The sequence below is a fragment of the Macrotis lagotis genome, chromosome 4 (assembly GCF_037893015.1).
Source record: "Macrotis lagotis isolate mMagLag1 chromosome 4, bilby.v1.9.chrom.fasta, whole genome shotgun sequence".
In the NCBI taxonomy this organism is placed as follows: Eukaryota; Metazoa; Chordata; class Mammalia; order Peramelemorphia; family Peramelidae; genus Macrotis; species Macrotis lagotis.
This window is the reverse complement of record NC_133661.1, coordinates 171,956,509-171,975,381: the sequence shown is the minus strand read 5'-3', so window position 1 is coordinate 171,975,381 and position 18,873 is coordinate 171,956,509. Positions and strand designations below refer to the sequence as shown.

The 18,873-nt window shown below is 36.8% G+C and overlaps 1 protein-coding gene across 2 annotated transcripts in view; it reads right to left on the bottom strand.

The window, feature by feature from the left end:
* Positions 1 to 18,873, bottom strand: part of GNB5 (G protein subunit beta 5) — a 66,994-nt gene that overhangs the window by 14,947 nt on the left and 33,174 nt on the right. For both annotated transcript variants that reach the window (XM_074234666.1, XM_074234665.1), the window contains 2 exons: positions 8,196 to 8,339; positions 5,461 to 5,552 (listed from right to left, as the gene is read on the bottom strand). In XM_074234666.1, the coding sequence (XP_074090767.1) occupies positions 5,461 to 5,552; positions 8,196 to 8,339 (236 nt within the window). The remainder of the gene's footprint in view (positions 1 to 5,460; positions 5,553 to 8,195; positions 8,340 to 18,873) is intronic.

Here is an 18,873-nt window from a genome sequence, read left to right as displayed (position 1 = left end):
AAAAGAAAGGAGAGAGATGCAGGAAAAAACATGAAAATGAAGTCAGCAGCCTAGTCAAGGAAATCCAAAAAAATGCTGAAGAAAACAGCATGCTAAAAACCAGCTTAGGTCAAATGGATAAAACAGTTCAAAAAGTTATTGAGGAGAAGAATGCTTTAAAAAGCAAAATTGGCCAGATGGAAAAAGAGATAAGAAAACTCTCCGAGGAGAACAAATCCTTCAGACAAAGAATAGAATTCAGGGAGAGTGATGAATTTACCAGAAATCAGGAATCAATACTTCAAAACCAAAAAAATGAAAAATTAGAAGAAAATGTGAAACATCTCATTGAAAAAAACAACTGATATGGAAAACAGACTTAGGAAAGATAATTTAAAAATTATTGGAATATCTGAAAGTCATGATCAGGAAAAGAGCCTTGACATCATTTTCAAAGAATTACTACAGGAAAATTGCCCTGATATTCTAGAAGCAGAGGGCAAAATAGAAATGGAGAGAATCCACCGATCCCCCCAAGAAAGAGATCCCAAAAAACCAACCCCTAGGAATATTATAGCCAAGTTCCAGAACTCCTAAGTCAAAGAGAAAGGACACAATTCAAATATTGTGGAGCTGCAGTCAGAATCACACAGGACTTAGCAGCAACTACACTAGAAGCTCGTAGGGCTTGGAATATAAAATACCAGAAGGCAAAAGAGCTTAGAATGCAACCAAGAATCAACTACCCAGCAAAACTGAATGTCCTCTTCCAGGGAAAAAGATGGACTTTCAATGAACCAGGGGAATTTCAAATGTTCCTGTTGGAATGGCCAGAAGGTTTGATCTTCAGATAGAGAGTGGAGGGGAAGGGGAAAATGAGAGGGACTTAATGATGATGAACTGCATGTATTCCTGCATAGAAAAATGACACTGATAATACTCATATGAACCTTCTCAGTTAATAGAGCAGGTAGAGGGAGCTTTTATAGTTGAAGCACAGGAGAAAGCTGAATTTGAAGATAAAATATGGAGTAAAAAAATGGAGTCAGTAGAAAAAAGGGAAATGTAATGTGAGAAAGAAAAAGGAGAGGGGGAATAGGCCAAGATATTTCATATAATAATATTTTTATTACAATGAGGTACTGCAATGATATGGTAGGGGGAAGGCAAGGGGGAATGAGGGAATCTTTGTTCTCTTCAGAGGTGGCTAGGAGAGGAAACAGCATATATACCCAATGGGGTATAGGCATCTGGAGTAAGAAGGAGGGAGGGAACAGGGGTAAGGGGGGTGATGTGAGTGATGGACCATGGGGGGAAAGTGGTCAGATATAACACATTTTCTTTCTAAGTTCTTGCAAGGGGCTGGGATTGGATGGCCTGTCCGAGACCATAGGTCCAGGTGGATGCTGGGCCTAAGGGGTGGTATGGAGGCTCGGGGCCTCTTGGCCCTAGGACCAGGGATCTGTCTGCTGTACCACTCAGCTACCCTACAGCAGAGTCAGAGTGAAAGGAGAGAGAAAATATAGTACATAGTAGTGGAGAAATATGAAAGGAGGGAGTTTCAATCAGCAATGGCAACAGTGGAAAAATATGGAAGTAACTTTTGCCATGGACTTATCATAAAGAATGTGACCCACTCGCGACAGAGTTGTTGGTGTTGGAACAAAGACTCAAGCACATTTTTTATTATTATTTTTGGGGGCGTGCAGCGCAAATGGGGCTGGGTGGCCCACCTGGGGCTGCATAGCAGGGTGATCATTGGGTGTCTGAGGCCAGATTTGGACCCAGGTGCTCCTGGCTCAAGGGCCAATGCTCTATCTGCCACCTAGCCACCCCTACTATTATTACTATTTTATTTTATTTTGGGTTTTTTTCTTTTTTTTGTTTTTTTTTTTGCAGGGCAGTGGGGTTCGGGTGGCTTGCATGTCACACAGATGGGTGATTGTTGGGTGTACGGGGCCAGATGTGGGCTTGGGTGCTCATGGCTCCAGGGCTGGTGCTCCGTCCACTGCGCCACCTGGCCATACCTACAATTATTACTATTATTTCTCAAGTGAGTCTATATTTTGGGGGGGGGGAGGGGGTATTTTGTTTGCTCTTAAACAAGAATATTTTATTAATGTATAAAAAAATTTGTACAAAATGAGAATAAATATTAAATATTAAAAAAAAAGTCCTTTTTAAGTTTTTCCAAGAACACTTGTTGGGTACATGACCATTTGATGTTACTCTTTGGGGTAGGAAAAGCATTTTTTTTTTTTTTTTGCTTCAGTGTCTTCCTCTGAACCCAGATCTTTTCTATTTTCATAGTAGCTCTCTATGGGTGAGGTTTTTTTTTTTGCCATTGCTTGCCCATTTTTATTTTTATTTTCAATTTTTAGCCATTTATTATAATCACTTCTAGTCCTGGGGTATGGGGTATGGTGCCTTTGCTCTTGGGTTCTTCTTGTTATTTTCTGAGTTTTGTCTGGGTTTCAATCTCAGCATTCTATTCTCCCTCCAAGTCACAGTTAGGCTCTACTGGAAATGCCCTTGATTCCTGAGGACCCTCCAGTGATTGCAACCTTTAGTTCTCTCCTCTAATCTGGAACCGAAACCAGGAACTCAACTCTCTTATAAGAACTCACAGCCAACAGCATCCAGTTCCACTGCTTCTGCACTCAACAGGCATTTGTTCATTCCTTCTCACTGAGAACCACCGCTCAGTAGCACAACTTGGTCTAGAATTCCTTGGCAGCAGAGGGTCCTTTGATCTTCCCCTTCTCAGAGGTTTGCTCACCCCTTCTCCCCTCTTTTAGCCCCCCTGCCCCCAGGGCTTGTTGTATGTGTTTCAGGAGAGATAGCTTGGAGGTGTTTGTACTTTACTCAGGTTGAACCTCTGTACTGGAGTTCTTCCTCTGGTCTTCCCAAGTAGCCCAAGAAGAACCAGTGATCTCCCCCAACTTGTTTATTTCTGGCCACTCTATGATCACTGGGAGGTTCTATTTTGTTTTGTTTGTGGATAAATTCCGGAGAGCTTGGAAATTTCTGACCTACTCTACCATCTTTCCAGAATCCTGCAAGCACCCCAGATATAACTTCTTATGATCTAATGAACCAGTCTGAAACTGTGCTCATCAGAAGAAAAGACAACAGATGAGAATTTAAAGTTGACCAGAATACCTGGAGATCATCAAGTATTGGGACATGCAAAGGGAATTTATATCAACCAGAAGCATGTTGTTGGGGAAATGTTACTGAGGTTTTTTTTTTAATTTTCTGCAAGGCAATGGGGGGTTAAGTGACTTGCCCAAGGTCACACAGCTAGGTAATTAGTAAGTGACTGGGGTCACATTTGAACTCAGATTCTCCTGATTCTAGGGCTGGTGCTCTATCTACTGTGCCACTTAGTTACCCCTATTGAGTCTTTTTTTTTTAAGGTTTTTGCAAGGCAAACGGGGTTAAGTGGCTTGCCCAAGGCCACACAGCTAGGTAATTATTAAGTGTCTGAGACCGGATTTGAACCCAGGTACTCCTGACTCCAGGGCCAGTGCTTTATCCATGCCACCTAGTCGCCTCTATTGAGTCTTAATAATGACTAGTTTCATCGTGTTATTGCAGCACCATATTGTCAAGTTTTTTTTGTTCATTTGTTTATTTTTGCCTGATATACTAAGTCATATCTCTAAAAGAGAGTTACTAGAGAAATACAGCTCTAATGAAAAATGATATGCAAGTTGTATATATTTAGTGTAGCTTTTTTACAAAGGAATTTGACTGTGGGAAATACCTGAATTTTAAATATTCAAATGAGTTTTGTCCTTCACAGTATTCACACTGAAAGACTATATACTTATTCCAATGATATTGCTATTGTTCAAAACATCTCTGTCTGGGACTCTTTCTTTGAAACTATCTTTAGAGCCAGTTAACAGGCCAAATCAGATCCATTGCTCTGTAGTCATATCTTGACTTGTCCAAACCTAGTGTCATCTAGCTTGCTCATCCATTTTATCAAATATACCCTAATATTTGTGGTCATTTAAAAAAATCAAATTCACCTTCTAAGACTTTCCTTGAGGATATAAAAAAAGAAGACAATCCTGGTATCCCTTCTACCAAGGTGGGGTTTCAAACATAGGAGCCCCTAATATGTATGAACATTCCTGAGGACTCTTCTGGAGGAGGACCATGTGTACTTTAATGTATATATTTGTCATGTTTGCTTAAAAACAAGTCCTATTATCTAAAGTTGGGATGGGAGAAATATAAATTTCATATTCTAGCATTCTGTAGTATCACTAACTATTCACTATATTTCCCCTATCCACCTACACTCTGGATAGCTGATATGGTACCAAATAACCAGGTTAAAGGCAGAAAATTGGGTCAACCAACTAGTTACCTTTTCACTATAGAACAATGAAAGCAGACTTACTGATCTTTTCTCCTGGAATAATGATCTATCAATTTTTTCTTGTTCAGTGACCATATTCTCTAACTTACCAACACATTGTTCACTCAATCCATCACATCTTATACCCTCTCACTAACCAATCTCACCACTTACGCTTGATGATATTATTATGGCAGTCAGGTGGTGCAGTGAATAAAACACTGGATGTGGAGTCAGGAAAACCTGAATTCAAATCCAGCTCCAAATATTTACTGTGTTACTCTGGGCAAGTCTCTATTGGTTTCAGATTCCTTATCTATAAAATGGCATAATAACGGCACCTAAAGTAGGGACAATAATTTCACCTACCTCCCAGGGTTGTTGTAAGGATAAAATAAGATAATATTTGTAAAGTACTTTGCAAATCTCTGTAAATATTGTTCTCCTCCTTCTCATCATTTCATCATCAGCCTTTATCTACCTTGCCTCAAATATCAAAGCCTTGGAAAGACACAAAAAAGAATAAAGATACTTAACTAGTTATTTTCTTTATCCAGTACCTACTGCTCCCTTGCTGCTGTAATTTTTTTTTTAGATTTTTCAAGGCAATGGGGTTAAGTGGCTTGCCCAAGGCCACATGGCTAGGTAATTATTAAGGGTCTGAGGTCAGATTTGAATCCAGGTACTCCTGACTCCAAGGCCAGTGCTCTTATCCACTGCGCCACCTAGCCACCCCTGTTGTAATTTTTTAAAAATAATTTTGTCTCATATAATTATAATTTAGGGGGAAGACTAATACACTGAAGTTTACAGGGTTTTTTTTTTTAGTTTTTTTTTTTTTTGCAAGGCAAATGGAGTTAAGTGGTTTGCCCAACACCACACAGCTAGGTAATTATTGAGTGTCTGAGGCCGGATTTGAACTCAAGTACTCCTGATTCCAGGGCCAGTGCTCTATCCACTGTACCACCTAGCCACCCCATGAAGTTTATGTTTTTTGAGGAAAAATCTTTCCTTCTCACTGTCCTTTAAGTTTCAGTTTATCCATATTTTGAGAAAAGAGCAAAGTAAAGAAATGTAATAATAGATGTAAGATTTAATTTACTAACCTGACACTGTTGATATCAGATTCATGGGTTTCAAATGACTGGATGCACTGGCCAGAGCGCATGTCCCAAACCATGGCCTTTTTATCACAGCCCTAGAAATAAAAATTGTTCTGAGTTATATGCCTAAAAGGACAAGAGTAACAAATGGGTATAGAAAAGAAATGCAGGCATGACACAGTCAAAAGACCACTGGATTCCAATCAGAAGCACACCTGACTAATTTTTATTCCCACGGTCCTGGACACATCCTCTCTGAGTCTCAATTCCCTTATTTGTTGCGTAAATATAATAACTGTGGTACTTTCTACTTTACAAGGCTCCTGTGAGAAAAATGCTTTGTAAATTTTAACATGCAATATAATTACAGTATGTGACTTAATACCACTTTAGGTAAGATTATTTAAATATCTCATTTTTCTTTCCTGACCTCGTGGATGGAAAGCATAAACTGGCTGTGTGAATCTGGTTGAGTTGCTTAGAATTTCAGTGATCCACACAAATCCCTAAGACTAAGTTGTAGATAAGGTGCTCATATGAATTGGTGGAGGGAATCCTTATCCTAATGGAAATCATAGGTCTAGTTCCTTTCCCCTATAAAATGGATTTTTTTACACTGCAAAAATTTGATTGAAGGCAAACATTTTTAATTAAGTTTTTGGAGGCAAAGGGTATGTCTAATTTTTTTTTTTTTTTTTTTTTTTTTTTTTACGCGCATAGCTCCTGGATGAGAGGTGTGAGAGAAAAGCAACATCTGGGTCATTTTATTAGTAACTTTAATTCTGTTTTTCCTTTTTTAGAGCAGGTAGAAACTATTTCCATCTACTTCGTCCCTTTGAATCTTTCTCTCTCCAACCTTCTTTCCTCATAATTAAAAAGGCAAAAACAAACAGGGAATACAAAAACTGCTCTAGTTCCTCATTTCCTCCTATTTCTGGTTCTTTTTTTTTAGGTTTTGTTTTGTTTTTTTGCAAGGCAAATGGTGTTAAGTGGCTTGCCCAAGGCCACACAGCTAATTATTAAGTGCCTGAGATGGGATTTGAACCCAGGTACTACTGACTCCAGGGCCAGTGCTTTATCCACTATGTCACCTAGCTGCCACCTAGCCGCCCCCTATTTCTGGTTCTAAGGAATCAAATAAGATAAGATAGGTAAAGCACTTTGTAACCAACAGAATATTTCATAAATGTCAACTCTCATTGATCTTTCACAAGATCATCATGACATAGAAATGACCTTGAGTTCCAGAAAACCTTGCCAAGAGAGTTCAGGTCCTGGTATGTCTCACCACTAGAAAGGTTCAAATATAGACCCAGTGTATCTTCTGTATGAATACCAACCAAGTTCAGTTCAGTGAAGCTCAAATCCACCTTGATCATCTTTTTTTCTAGAAGATGATCAACCAAGCTGTAGCCAATGTTGTTGCTGGGAGTATCCAAAGATTTATGAAATGTTATTATCTAACAGATTTACATATAAGTATACCAAAATATATGAAATAATATATGAAATGGTTTTTTTCTCCAAGACAATTAGGATGATTGAATAGAGAGGAAAAAAGGCAAATAGATTGTTTTGTGTTATGGAAACTTAATCAATAGCTAAAGCAATGCAAAAATTAGTTAGAAAAGTTACAGCTTAATCCAATAAGGTATCTATTTTTTTCCCTTTTAAACATGTGGCTCCTAAGTTCCTTACTATTTCTAGACTCTGATATTAGGAAATTTTTGCCTTGGTTTTAATGCCAATTTAAGTTTCCTTAATATGGAGATGCAGTTTTCAAATTATAAGAGTTCTAAAAGCATCAGAATCAGATCTTTGTAAATTTTTAAAAAATTCCTTCAATTTTAGACTCCAAGTTTTTTATCTGTCATATTCGCTTTAAATCTTTCCCAATCTGTTTTTTATAGGAAATTAATGTAAATGCAATTTGTCCCTAATTGTTCTTAATTACTAATAGAAAAAATAATCTTCTTCTGCAAGTCCTTTAAATATGTTATTTCACTTTCTCTCTCTTTTTCAATGAATTCATTTTGTAGCTGAGGACCCTTAGAGAGCTGAGCTGAGTCTAGAATCAGTTACTTTCTTTTCCAAATTCCCCTTTTCTTTGACTATACCTCATTGTCTCCCCAAGTTCTCCTGCTACTATTATACTCTCCATGACCCTTGATAAACCCTCCAATTTCTTAGTATTTTCCTCACAGGTCCTTGGTTACAATTCATTATCACATGACTCAATTATGTACACTTTGGTCTCTTGATCCTCAGAAAGGGGATGTTGGTGTGTTACTCACTGATACCCTGCTAAGACTAGCTTTTTTATTTAAGGAAAAAAATAAAGGCCACTAAGATTTTTGCCTTGATCCACAGGATATATCTTAATTATTGAACTTTTTCAGAAAATCTATATGGTTCCTTGAAAAATCTAAGAAAGAAGGGATTGTAGAGAATGGGACCCCCACTCATAAGCTTTTTACGGGGTTATATTCACTAAAAACAGTAGATTATAGTGTTTAGTAACAAAATACTCTAAGAGCATATGAAGGGTCTACAACTTATTTGCCTCTCCTTTTGCTCAGAATTTGAGTTTTTTCCTCCCCTTCCTCAGGTGAAGAGTCCCTTATCCAGATAGCAAGACCCTGATCAGCTAGGTTTTCCCCTAGGAAAAATGTTTGCATTGCTCTTATTTAATGTTCACATTTCCGGGAGACAGGTATATATTAATTTTAAAGCCTCACCCCAGATACAAAGGTGTTTCCTGTTTCTGAAGGTGCCAGATCCAGGCAGAGAACATCAGCTCCATGTCCATGAAAGCTCTGTAGAAGCTGCCCACTTTCCACATCCCAGAGAGCACAGGTCCCATCCCCACTCGCAGTCAAGATCTGCCCAATGAGAAAAGGACAAAAGTACTCTTGTTATGACTAATACAAATCTATAATATATGCTCATATATTAATCATATTTATATGATATATAAATATTATTAATGATAAAATGTTTGAAGTTCTAACAAGAAAAGCTTGTTCTCTTTATTATTTTTTAAATTTAAGGCAATGGAGTTAAGAGACTTGCCCAAGGTCACACAGCTAGGCATTATTAAGTGTCTGAGGCTGAATTTGAACTCAGGTCCTCCTGACTCTAGGGCTGGTGTTCTATCCATTGCCTCACCTAGCTGTCCCTGGTTCTCTTTAAAAACAATATGGTATCCTAGATAATAATGATAATAATGAAACAACATACCAAAACTTATGGGATTCATTCAAAGCGACTCTCAGGGGATATGTTATAGCTCTAAATGCTTACATGAATAAATTGGAGAAAGAGGAAATCAATGAACTAAATATGCAACTAAAAAAATTAAAGAAAGTACAAATCAAAAATCCCCAATTAAATACCAAATTAGAAATTCTAAAAATTAAAGGAGAAATCAATAAAAGCAAAAGCAAAAAAAACTATTGAATTAATAAATAAAACCAAAAATTGGTATTATGAAAAAACCAATAAAATTGATAAATCTCTGGTCAATTTGATTAAAAAAAAGAAGAAAACCAAATTGCTAGTATCATAAATGAAAAAGGTGAACTCATCACCAATGAGGAGGAAATTAAAGTAATAATTTGAAATTATTTTGCCCAACTCTATGCCAATAAATTTAATAATCTAAGTGAAATTGTTGAATTTTTACAAAAATATAAGTTGCCCAGGTTAAATGAAGAAGAGATTAAATACCTAAACAACCCTATCTCAGAAAAAGAAATTCAACAAGCAATCATTGAACTCCCTAAAAAAAAATCTCCAGGGCCTGATGGATTCACAAGTTAATTCCACCAAACATTTAAGGAACAATTGGTTCCAATTCTATATAAACTCTTTGGAAAAATAGGGAAAGATGGGACTCTGCCTAACTTTTTCTATGAAGCCAATATGGTGCTGTTACCTAAACCAGGAAGAGTTAAAACAGAGAAAGAAAATTATAGACCTATTTCTCTGATGAATATAGATGCAAAAATCTTAAATAAAATCTTAGCAAAACAATTGCAACAAGTTATCACTAGGATAACACATTATGATCAAGTAGGATTTATTCCAGGAATGCAGGGTTGGTTCAATATTAGGGAAAACTGTTAGTATACTCAATTATATCAACAACCAATCAGAAATCATATGATCATATCAAAAGATGCTGAAAAAGCTTCTGACAAAATACAGCATCCATTCCTATTAAAAACACTAGAGAGCGTAGGAATAAATGGATTGTTCCTTAAAATAATTAGCAGTAACTATCTGAAACCATCAACAAGCATTATATTCAATGGGGAGAGGCTAGAGGCATTCCTAATAAGATCAGGGGTGAAACAAGGGTGCCCATTATCACCACTACTATTCAAAATTGTATTAGAAATGTTAGCGTCAGCAATTAGAGAAGAAAAAGAAATTAAAGGAATTAGAATTGGGAAGGAAGAGATAAAACTCTCACTCTTTGCAGATGACATGACGGTCTACCTAGAAAATCCCAAGAAATCATCCAAAAAACTACTGGAAACAATTAGCAATTTTAGCAAAGTTGCAGGTTATAAAATAAACCCTCATAAATCCTCAACTTTTCTATATATGTCTAGCAAGATACAGCAGGAAGAGCTAGAAAGAGAAATCCCATTCAAAGTAACCTCAGACAATATAAAATAATTGGGAGTCTTTTTGCCAAGACAGACTCAGAATCTTTTTGAAAATAATTATAAAATACTTCTCACACAAATTAAATCAAATTTAAATAACTGGGCAAATATCAATTGCTCATGGATAGGTAGAGCTAATATAATTAAAAATGACAATTCTACCAAAACTAAACTATCTGTTTAGTGCCCTACCAATCAAAATTCCAAAAAATTACTTTGAGTTAGAAAAAATTGTAAGTAAATTCATATGGAGAAATAAAAAGTCAAGAATTGCCAGGAGCTTAATGAAAAAAAGTGCAAAAGAAGGTGGCTTAGCCCTACCTGATCTAAAATTATATTATAAAGCATCAGTCATCAAAACTGTTTGGTATTGGCTAAGAAACAGAGTGGTGGACCAGTGGAATAGACTAGGTATAAAAGCAGGAGATGATTATAGTAATCTGCTGTTTGATAAACCCAAAGAATCCAGCCATTGGGATAAAAATTCTCTCTTTGATAAAAACTGCTAGGATAATTGGAAGTTAGTATGGAAAAAACTTAGATTAGACCAACACCTAACACCCTTTACCAAGATAAGATCCAAATGGTTACAGGACTTAGACATAAAAAACCATACTATAAGCAAATTAGAGGATCAAGGACTAGTTTACCTGTCAGATCTATGGAAAGGGGAGCAGTTTATGACTAAGGAAGAGTTGGAGAACATCACCAAAAACCAATTAGATGATTTCAATTACATTAAATTAAAAAGCTTTTGCACAGATAAAACCACTGTAACCAAGATCAAAAGAAATATAGTAAATTGGGAAACAATCTTTACATTTAATGATTCTGACAAAGGACTCATTTCTAAAATATACAGAGAACTGAGTCCCCAATTGACAAATGGTTGAAGGATATGCAAAGGCAATTTATAGATGAGAAGATCAAAGCAATTCATAGCCATATGAAAAAATGCTCTAAATCATTAATTATTAGAGAAATGCAAATTAAAGCTTCTCTGAGGTACCACCTCACACCTCTCAGATTGGCCAATATGACCAGAAAGAATAATGATCATTGTTGGAAGGGTTGTGGGAAATCTGGGATAGTATTACACTGTTGGTGGAGCTGTGAACTCATCCAACCCTTCTGGAGAGCTATTTGGAACTACGCCCAAAGGGCAACAAAAATGTGCATACCCTTTGACCCAGCAATACCACTACTGGATCTATACCTTGAAGAGATGATGAAAAAGGGTAAAAACATTACTTGTACAAAAATATTTATAGCAGCCCTATTTGTAGTGGCAAAGAATTGGAAATCAAGTAAATGTCCTTCAATTGGGGAATGGCTTAGCAAACTGTGGTATATGTATATCATGGAACACTATTGTTCTATTAGAAACCAGGAGGGATGGGATTTCAGGGAAGCCTGGAGGGATTTGCATGAACTGATGCTGAGTGAGATGAGCAGAATCAGAAAAACACTGTATACCCTAACAGCAACTTGGGGGTGATGATCAACCTTGAAGGACTCGTTCATCCCATCAGTGCAACAATCCAGAGCAATTTTGGGCTGTCTGCAAAGGAGAATACCATCTGTATCCAGATAAGGAGCTGTGGAGTTTGAACAAAGTTCAAGGACTAATCCATTCAATTTAGAAAAACCCAGATATCTTATTGTCTGATCTTGTTACCTCTTAGACTTCTTGTCTCTTCCTTAAGGATATGATTTCTCTCTCATCACACCCAATTTGGATCAAGGTACAACATGGAAACAAAGTAAAGACTGACAGATTGCTTTCCATGGGGAAGTGGGGGGGAGGGAAGTAAGATTGGGGGGAAAGATGTAAAACTCAAATAATATCTTTAATGAAAATTAATTTAAAAAAAAACAATATGGTACACAGGAAAAATAAATCATTGAATTTGGACTTTGGACATTCAGGTTCAAATCTCATCTCTAACAGTACTTATGGGACATTGGGTAAATCAAATCACCTCTTTGGGCCTCAGTTTCTTCATTTGTAAAAGGAGGGGGTTAGACTCAATGACCTCCAAAGTCTATCAGTTCTTGATCTATGATCCTAAAATCCTGTTCTGGAGCTTCCAAAAACCTTGCTCATTCTAGATAATTTGTTTCATCATACCCATCTGGAAGTCACTAGCTCCTTTGGCTTCCTGAACTTGAACCAGAACTTATTTACTCCTTTTCCTGTAACCCCACACCCTCCACGCCCATAAAGGACCTTGTCTTTGTCTGCCACTTCTGTGCTAACAACCTGATGGTAGTTGAGGCAGCAGTTTTTTTTATATTGTAATTATTATTTTGGGAAGAATAAGCTGCTTTTGGAGACTGGTGAAGGAAGTATCTGGAAGAGAGTTTGCTACTCCTAGGATTTCCCTCAGAGTTCATCTATCATTTCCCTCAGAGTTTTAATTTGATCTCAAATGACAACAGTTATGGACTGAATTGAATAAGACCTTCCATAAGCTCACAACAGTGTGAGACAACTGGAGACTCTTGGGTACAGACATCATACTTTCTATGACAGGAAAACAGGGGAATAAAATAATAAATATTATATTGCCAAGAGAAAAATGGAAAGAATAGAAGTACTGGAATTTATCACACATAACTTTTAGATTTACTTTATATGCCATGAAATAAATCCTGCAATGGGAAAGGTCTTCACAGGACATCTCTTTTAACATCTTAACCAATAGATAAATTTCCCCCATCCCGTACCAATCTTTCTACCACAATCCCAAAAGCACATTCAAAATTTACCAGAGAAATTATCAAAGAAAGTAATGTTTAATTTAGAATGAAGAAGACTTGGATTCAAATTCCCCAAAATATTTATTAGTAATAACAATTCACTTAATCTAAGGACTTGGTTTTCTTCATCTGTAAAATGGGGATAATAATATCTATACTATCTATCTCATGGAGTTATTATGAGGGTCAAATAAGACTACTTTGAAAACTCTAAAATGATTGATCAGTTATTATTATGATACCTATAAAGTGAACCTCATTTCTGTCAAACATTTCAAAAGTTAAATTTTATATTGAAATCAGTTTAATTTTTCATGTGTAGTTTTCATATTACACTTTATCTCACACATCATACACACATATTCACATGTTAAATAAGGGATCTCATTCTTTTTTTCCTTTTTTGTAAGCAGAGAGATTATTATTCCTTTCCTTTCCTCTTCTGCCCATGTCATTACCAGAGTACTAGGCACTGGTAAATCCAACCTGAAAAAGGCACAGAGAAGACAAACTACTGCTAGCAGCTACAATGGAGCCCATGAGAAGCAACCAAGATCAGTTAAGGATCATTCAATAGTACATTAGGCTTGGCAGTTTGAGAAAATAGGACTAAAAGTTTCCTAAGTCTCACATGACCATATTTTCAAACCTTAGGTTGGCTCCAGAGCCCAAAAACTACTCCAAAAAAGTTAGGTCTGGATTCAATTCCAAATGACTCATTCTAGTCTAGACTTGCCCCTAGAGGTCTATGAACTTCTGGTAAAATGTCTTGGGGCTGATGAAAGAAATAGAAACTTAATTAAATTACTAAAGTTGAATTCTATTTTCAGTTTTGGTATGAATATTTTTCCTGTGCTGTTTTTTTTCAGTCTAATTTAGGATGATAGATTAATATCTTTTAGGGATTTGGGGGACCATTTTCCAGATGAGGAAATTGAGGCCTTGAGAGTTTAATATGTTACCAATGACAGGATGTTGTGACATTTAATTTTTTCATTCCACCTATCACATAGCAATACTCTGCACATACTCAGAAGCTATTTAATATATGCATACATATATGAAGTGGGACTATATTAAGCATATATGAAGTATGTATCTATTAAGCATCTATGAGGTATACTTTATTTTTTTAGAGCACCTTACTTTTATTTTTTTTCACATTACTAACAAGTCATCTTGTAAAAGTAAATATAATCCCCCCCCAAGAAAGAAAAGCCTCAAGAAAAATAAGTGAGAAGAAAAAAAAGTGTGCTTCCGTCTGGATACCATCAGCTCCTGCCTTTAGAATGGATAGCCTTCTTTATAAATCCATCAGAGAAGTTGCTTCAACATTTTTTCCCCCAGTTCCTATTGCTAGCTATATTTCCCTCCATCCTCTTCTTCCTTACTCCAGTTTATTCTATTCTCTCTCTCATTTTTACCCTGTCCCTCCTCTAAAGTATGTTGTATCTAATTTCCCACAGTCTTCCCTCTCTTCTTTCACCTACATCCCTTCTTTTTCTCTCCTATTTTCCTCTAGTGTAAGATAGATTTAAATGCTTGTTATTTCCTCTCTGAATCATTTGTGATGAGAATGAAGGCTCTCTCATCCCCTTCATCTTCCCCCTTCCACTCCATTGCAAAAGTTTTTCCTTGCATTTTTTATGTGAAATAACTTAGCTCATTCCACCTCTCCTTTCCTTTCTACCAACGTTCCTTTCTTGTCCATTGACTCCATCTTTATAATTTATTATACCTTCATATTCAGCTCCCTCCTGAGTCTTGTCTATATATGCTCCTTCTAATTGCCCGAATAAATGAGAAGGTTCATATGAGTTATCAGTATTATCTTCCCATGCAGGAATACAAGCAATTCAACATCATTAAGTCCCTCATAATTTGCTCTTCCTGTTCTCCTTCTCTGTTTCACTTGATTCCTGTACTTAGAGATCAAACTTTCTGTTCAGCTGTGGTCATTTCAACAGGAAAGTATGCAATCCCTTATTTCATTGAATGTCCATCTTTTCCCCTGAAAGAGGATGTTCAGTTTTGTTGGGTAGTTGTTTCTTTTTTTTTTTTTTTTTTAGGTTTTTGCAAGGCAGTGGTATTAAGTGGCTTGCTCAAGGCCACACAGCTAGGTAATTATTAAGTGTCTGAGGCTGGATACTCAGTACTGGATACTCAGGTACTCCTCACTCCAGGGCTGGTGCTCTACCCACTGCGCCACCTAGCCACTCCTACAGCTAGGTAATTATTAAGTGTGTGAGGTCAGATTTGAACTCAGATACTCCTAACTCCAGGACTGGTGTTCTACCCACTGTGCCACCTAGACACCCCCATGGGTAGTTGATTCTTATTTGTAAACCAAGCTCTTTTGCCTTCTGGAATATTATATTCCAAGTCCTAAGAGCCCATAATGTAGAAGCTGCTAAATTTTTTGTTAACCTGACTGTACCTTCTTTCTTTCTGACTGTTTGTAATATTTCTCTCCTTGATTTGGGACTTCTGGAATTTGACTATAATATTCCTGAGAATTTTTATTTTGGGATCTCTTTTAGGAAGTGATCAGTCTATTCCCTCAATTTCTATTTCACCCTCTGCTTCTGGGATATCAGTGCAATTTTACTGAATTTCTTGACAAATGAAGTCTAGGCTCTTTTTCAGGTCATAACTTTCAGGTAGCCTAATAATTTTTAATATCTCTCCTGGATCTGTTTTCCAGTTCAGTTGTTTTTCCAATGAGATATTTCACATCTTTCCAATCTTTTGGGTTTTTTTTTTATTATTTCTCACAAAGACATCAGCTTCCCTTAGCTCCATTCTACATTTGAAGGAATTATTTTCTTCAGAGTTTTTGTGTTTACTTTTCCATCCGCCAATTCTGCTTTTTAAGGCATTTTTTTCCCTCCTCACTGACCGTTTGGACTGCTTCTTCCATTTGACCTAAATTTCTTTTTAAGATATTATTTTCTTCAGTTTTTTTTGTAATTCCTTCACCAAGCTGTTGACTTGGTAATTATTAAGTGTCTGAGGCTGGATTTGAACTCAGGTCCTCCCGACTCCATTTTATCCACTGTGCCACGTAGCTTTCCCATGAATACATATTTTGATCCTCCATAGGATCAAAGTATTTTTCTATGGTCAGGTTTTTTTTTCCTTCTGTTGTTGGCTCATTTCCCCAGTCTATGTCTTGATTTTAACTCCTGGTTACAGCAGGCACTCTCCCAAGCTTTTGAGGGGTTTTGCAGCTGTTTTCAAGGTCACTCCCCAAGCACCCCAAAGCATTCAAGTTCTTGAGAGATTCAGACTGCTCTCCTGACTGCTCTGATTTGTGGATGACCTCTATGGCAGTAAAACTTTTTTTGAGACTGGGATCCAGACCACAGCCTGGATCTGAGTATGGGCAAAGCCACAGAGTCCTGCCTTAGGCATAGAGGAGAGCCTTCTGCAGACTCCTTGACTCCCTTACCATCCAGGTTGAATGCTCTGGAAACACAGCTGGATGGTTCCCTGCCAGGTGGTTCTGCTCCAGGTTCCTGGGACCAGGTCTGCACTGAATTCTAGTGTGGCAGAGTTTTCCTGCTGACCTTCCAAGTTGTCCTTGGCAATCCCTGGGGAGTCTAGAAACCATCCTACTGCTATGGTCCCAGGTACCCCCAAGGACCCAGGTGCCCCATGGGCTGTTCCTGGAAGGCTGTAGTAGGTTTGCTCGGATTGCACTGCAACCCTTTCTAACCCCGGTGAACAGACCTTTTCCTCAGATCTTCCAAGTTATCTTGAGCTGGAAAATTATTTTACTCAGTCTTTTTTGCTTGTTTGTTTTTTCTTTTAGTTTTTTTGAAAGGCAATGGGGTTAAGTGACTTGCCCAAGGCCACATGGCTAGGTAATTATTAAGTGTTTGAGACCGATTTGAACCCAGGTACTCTTGACTCCAGGGCCGGTGCTTTATCCACTGCGCCACCTAGCTGCCCCCCAATTGAAGTATTCTTAAAAGACTTTTAAACTAAAGTGTAAGTTTATACTTTGGCATACCCTTTATATGGAAACCCAAATGAAGAAGGATTAAGAACTTTCCATGGTCACAGAGGTAAATACCTCTTGGGATTTGATCCTGGATTCTTTCACTTTAAATTCAGTGCTCTTTCCAGTTTTATCCCACTGCCTATGTTTATTCAAATAATTATTTCCTATTCCTGTTCCCAAAATATGGAAAATTGGATAATTTCCATAAAATTAAAACTTCTTTTGGAAGAGTCAACAAGCTCTTTAAAAAGGTCACCCAACATATGTTCTCTTTTCCTGTGGAAATTTCTCTCTTCCTCTTCACTTTAGCTGTAGTAAAAGACAGGTGAATATTTGGAGATTTTGATTAAGGTAAATTTTCAAAGAAGAATTCTTTTGCTTAGATTTTATGATTCCTGTTATCGGAACTAACCCCAATTCAAGTCCTGGTCCTTCCAATTCACGGATTTAGGCTAAATACAACAAAAAAAGATGTAGCAATTAGAACTGTCCCTAAGTGAAACGAACTGTTTCCAGACATCTCATTGGAAATATTTAAGCAAAGACTTAAATGTATGCTCATTAGGGTATAGTATTTAGATTTCTCGTGCAGTTAACAGCTGGGTTGAACAAATTCTAAGGACCTTCTGAACTCTGAAATTCTGTGCTACGGTTTCCTACAGAAATTTACTTAACTTGATCCAATGCTCAGAAATCAAGTCAAAAGTTTGACCAGAGTCAGCACACCTTCCTCCCCTTCTTACTCCTTGCATTTTTTTCCTATTATTGTTGCCAGGTATAATACCACTTCAATTAAATATATATTATAGCTAAAGTGACGAAATTCAATGGTCATCCACTTTGACAGGCTCAAACAACAAGGGATAAAAACAATCTTCCTCAGGTTCCTATATAAATCAGCCATTAAACATTTTGGACAACAGATCAATCAACACCATTAGAATCTACTGATTGGTAGTGGGTATTGGTTGATTGTTGGGTAAATACATATCCTGGCAGGAGATGCAATAAATCTCTGCTGCTAAGCAAGGAGAGAGTAAATTATTTGGGTCCCTAACATTAAGCTCTGCTCTTTTATTTTATTTTACCCCAAAATACTGTAACCCATTGGGGATGTTATAGGTAGGATGTTTTCTGTCAGAAAGAGGATAGTAAATTTGTATTTTGCTTTGTCTGAGTCACTGATTTTATCACTGAAAGAAACTCCTAGAGAAATAACAATCTCTATGAATACAAACTGATATCACCTTTCCTGCAATCAATGAATTTTCTAGAGCAATGAACGTGATTAAGTGACTTTGCTCAGAGCCACACAGAAAGTATGTGTCAGAGATAGGACATATACCCATTTTGTCTTGGCTCAAGGTGGGTTTTTCTGTTTCCTTAAATATATTGTCTCTTATGCCAAGTGAGGAGAAAAATTGTAAAAAGCCTTCCATCTGATATAAAATCAGAGTAGTAAGATGATCTGAGTTCAACTAAAAACAATTTGCTAAAGTTGTATTATATTTTCAGTATTTTTAGTTTTTTCCTTTTAAACATGGAATAAAGATATATAAAGAAAAGTGTAATTTAATGGAGAGCATTTTGAGCATTTTTAGAACTTTGAGTATTTTAAATGTTTTATCTTAAAATGATAATTTTTTATGAGTCTGTGATACTGGTCTTTTCTGTTCCACAGATACAACATCCTAATTCTCCGCCTTTTTGTCTTCTGACTCTATGCCTGAAATATTCTCCTTTCTTATCTTCACCTCCTGTTTTCTCTGACTTCTTTGAAGTCCCAGCTAACATTTCACCTTCTGCAAGAAGTCTTTGCAATTCTCTTTAATCTTAGTGTCTTCCTTCTGAGATTATTTCCAAATTTTCATATATCTATCTATATAGCAGTCTGCAGGTTTAATTATGAGCTCCCTGACTCACAGATCAGACCCTTTTTTGTCTTTCTTTGTATTCCTAGTGCTTAACAAT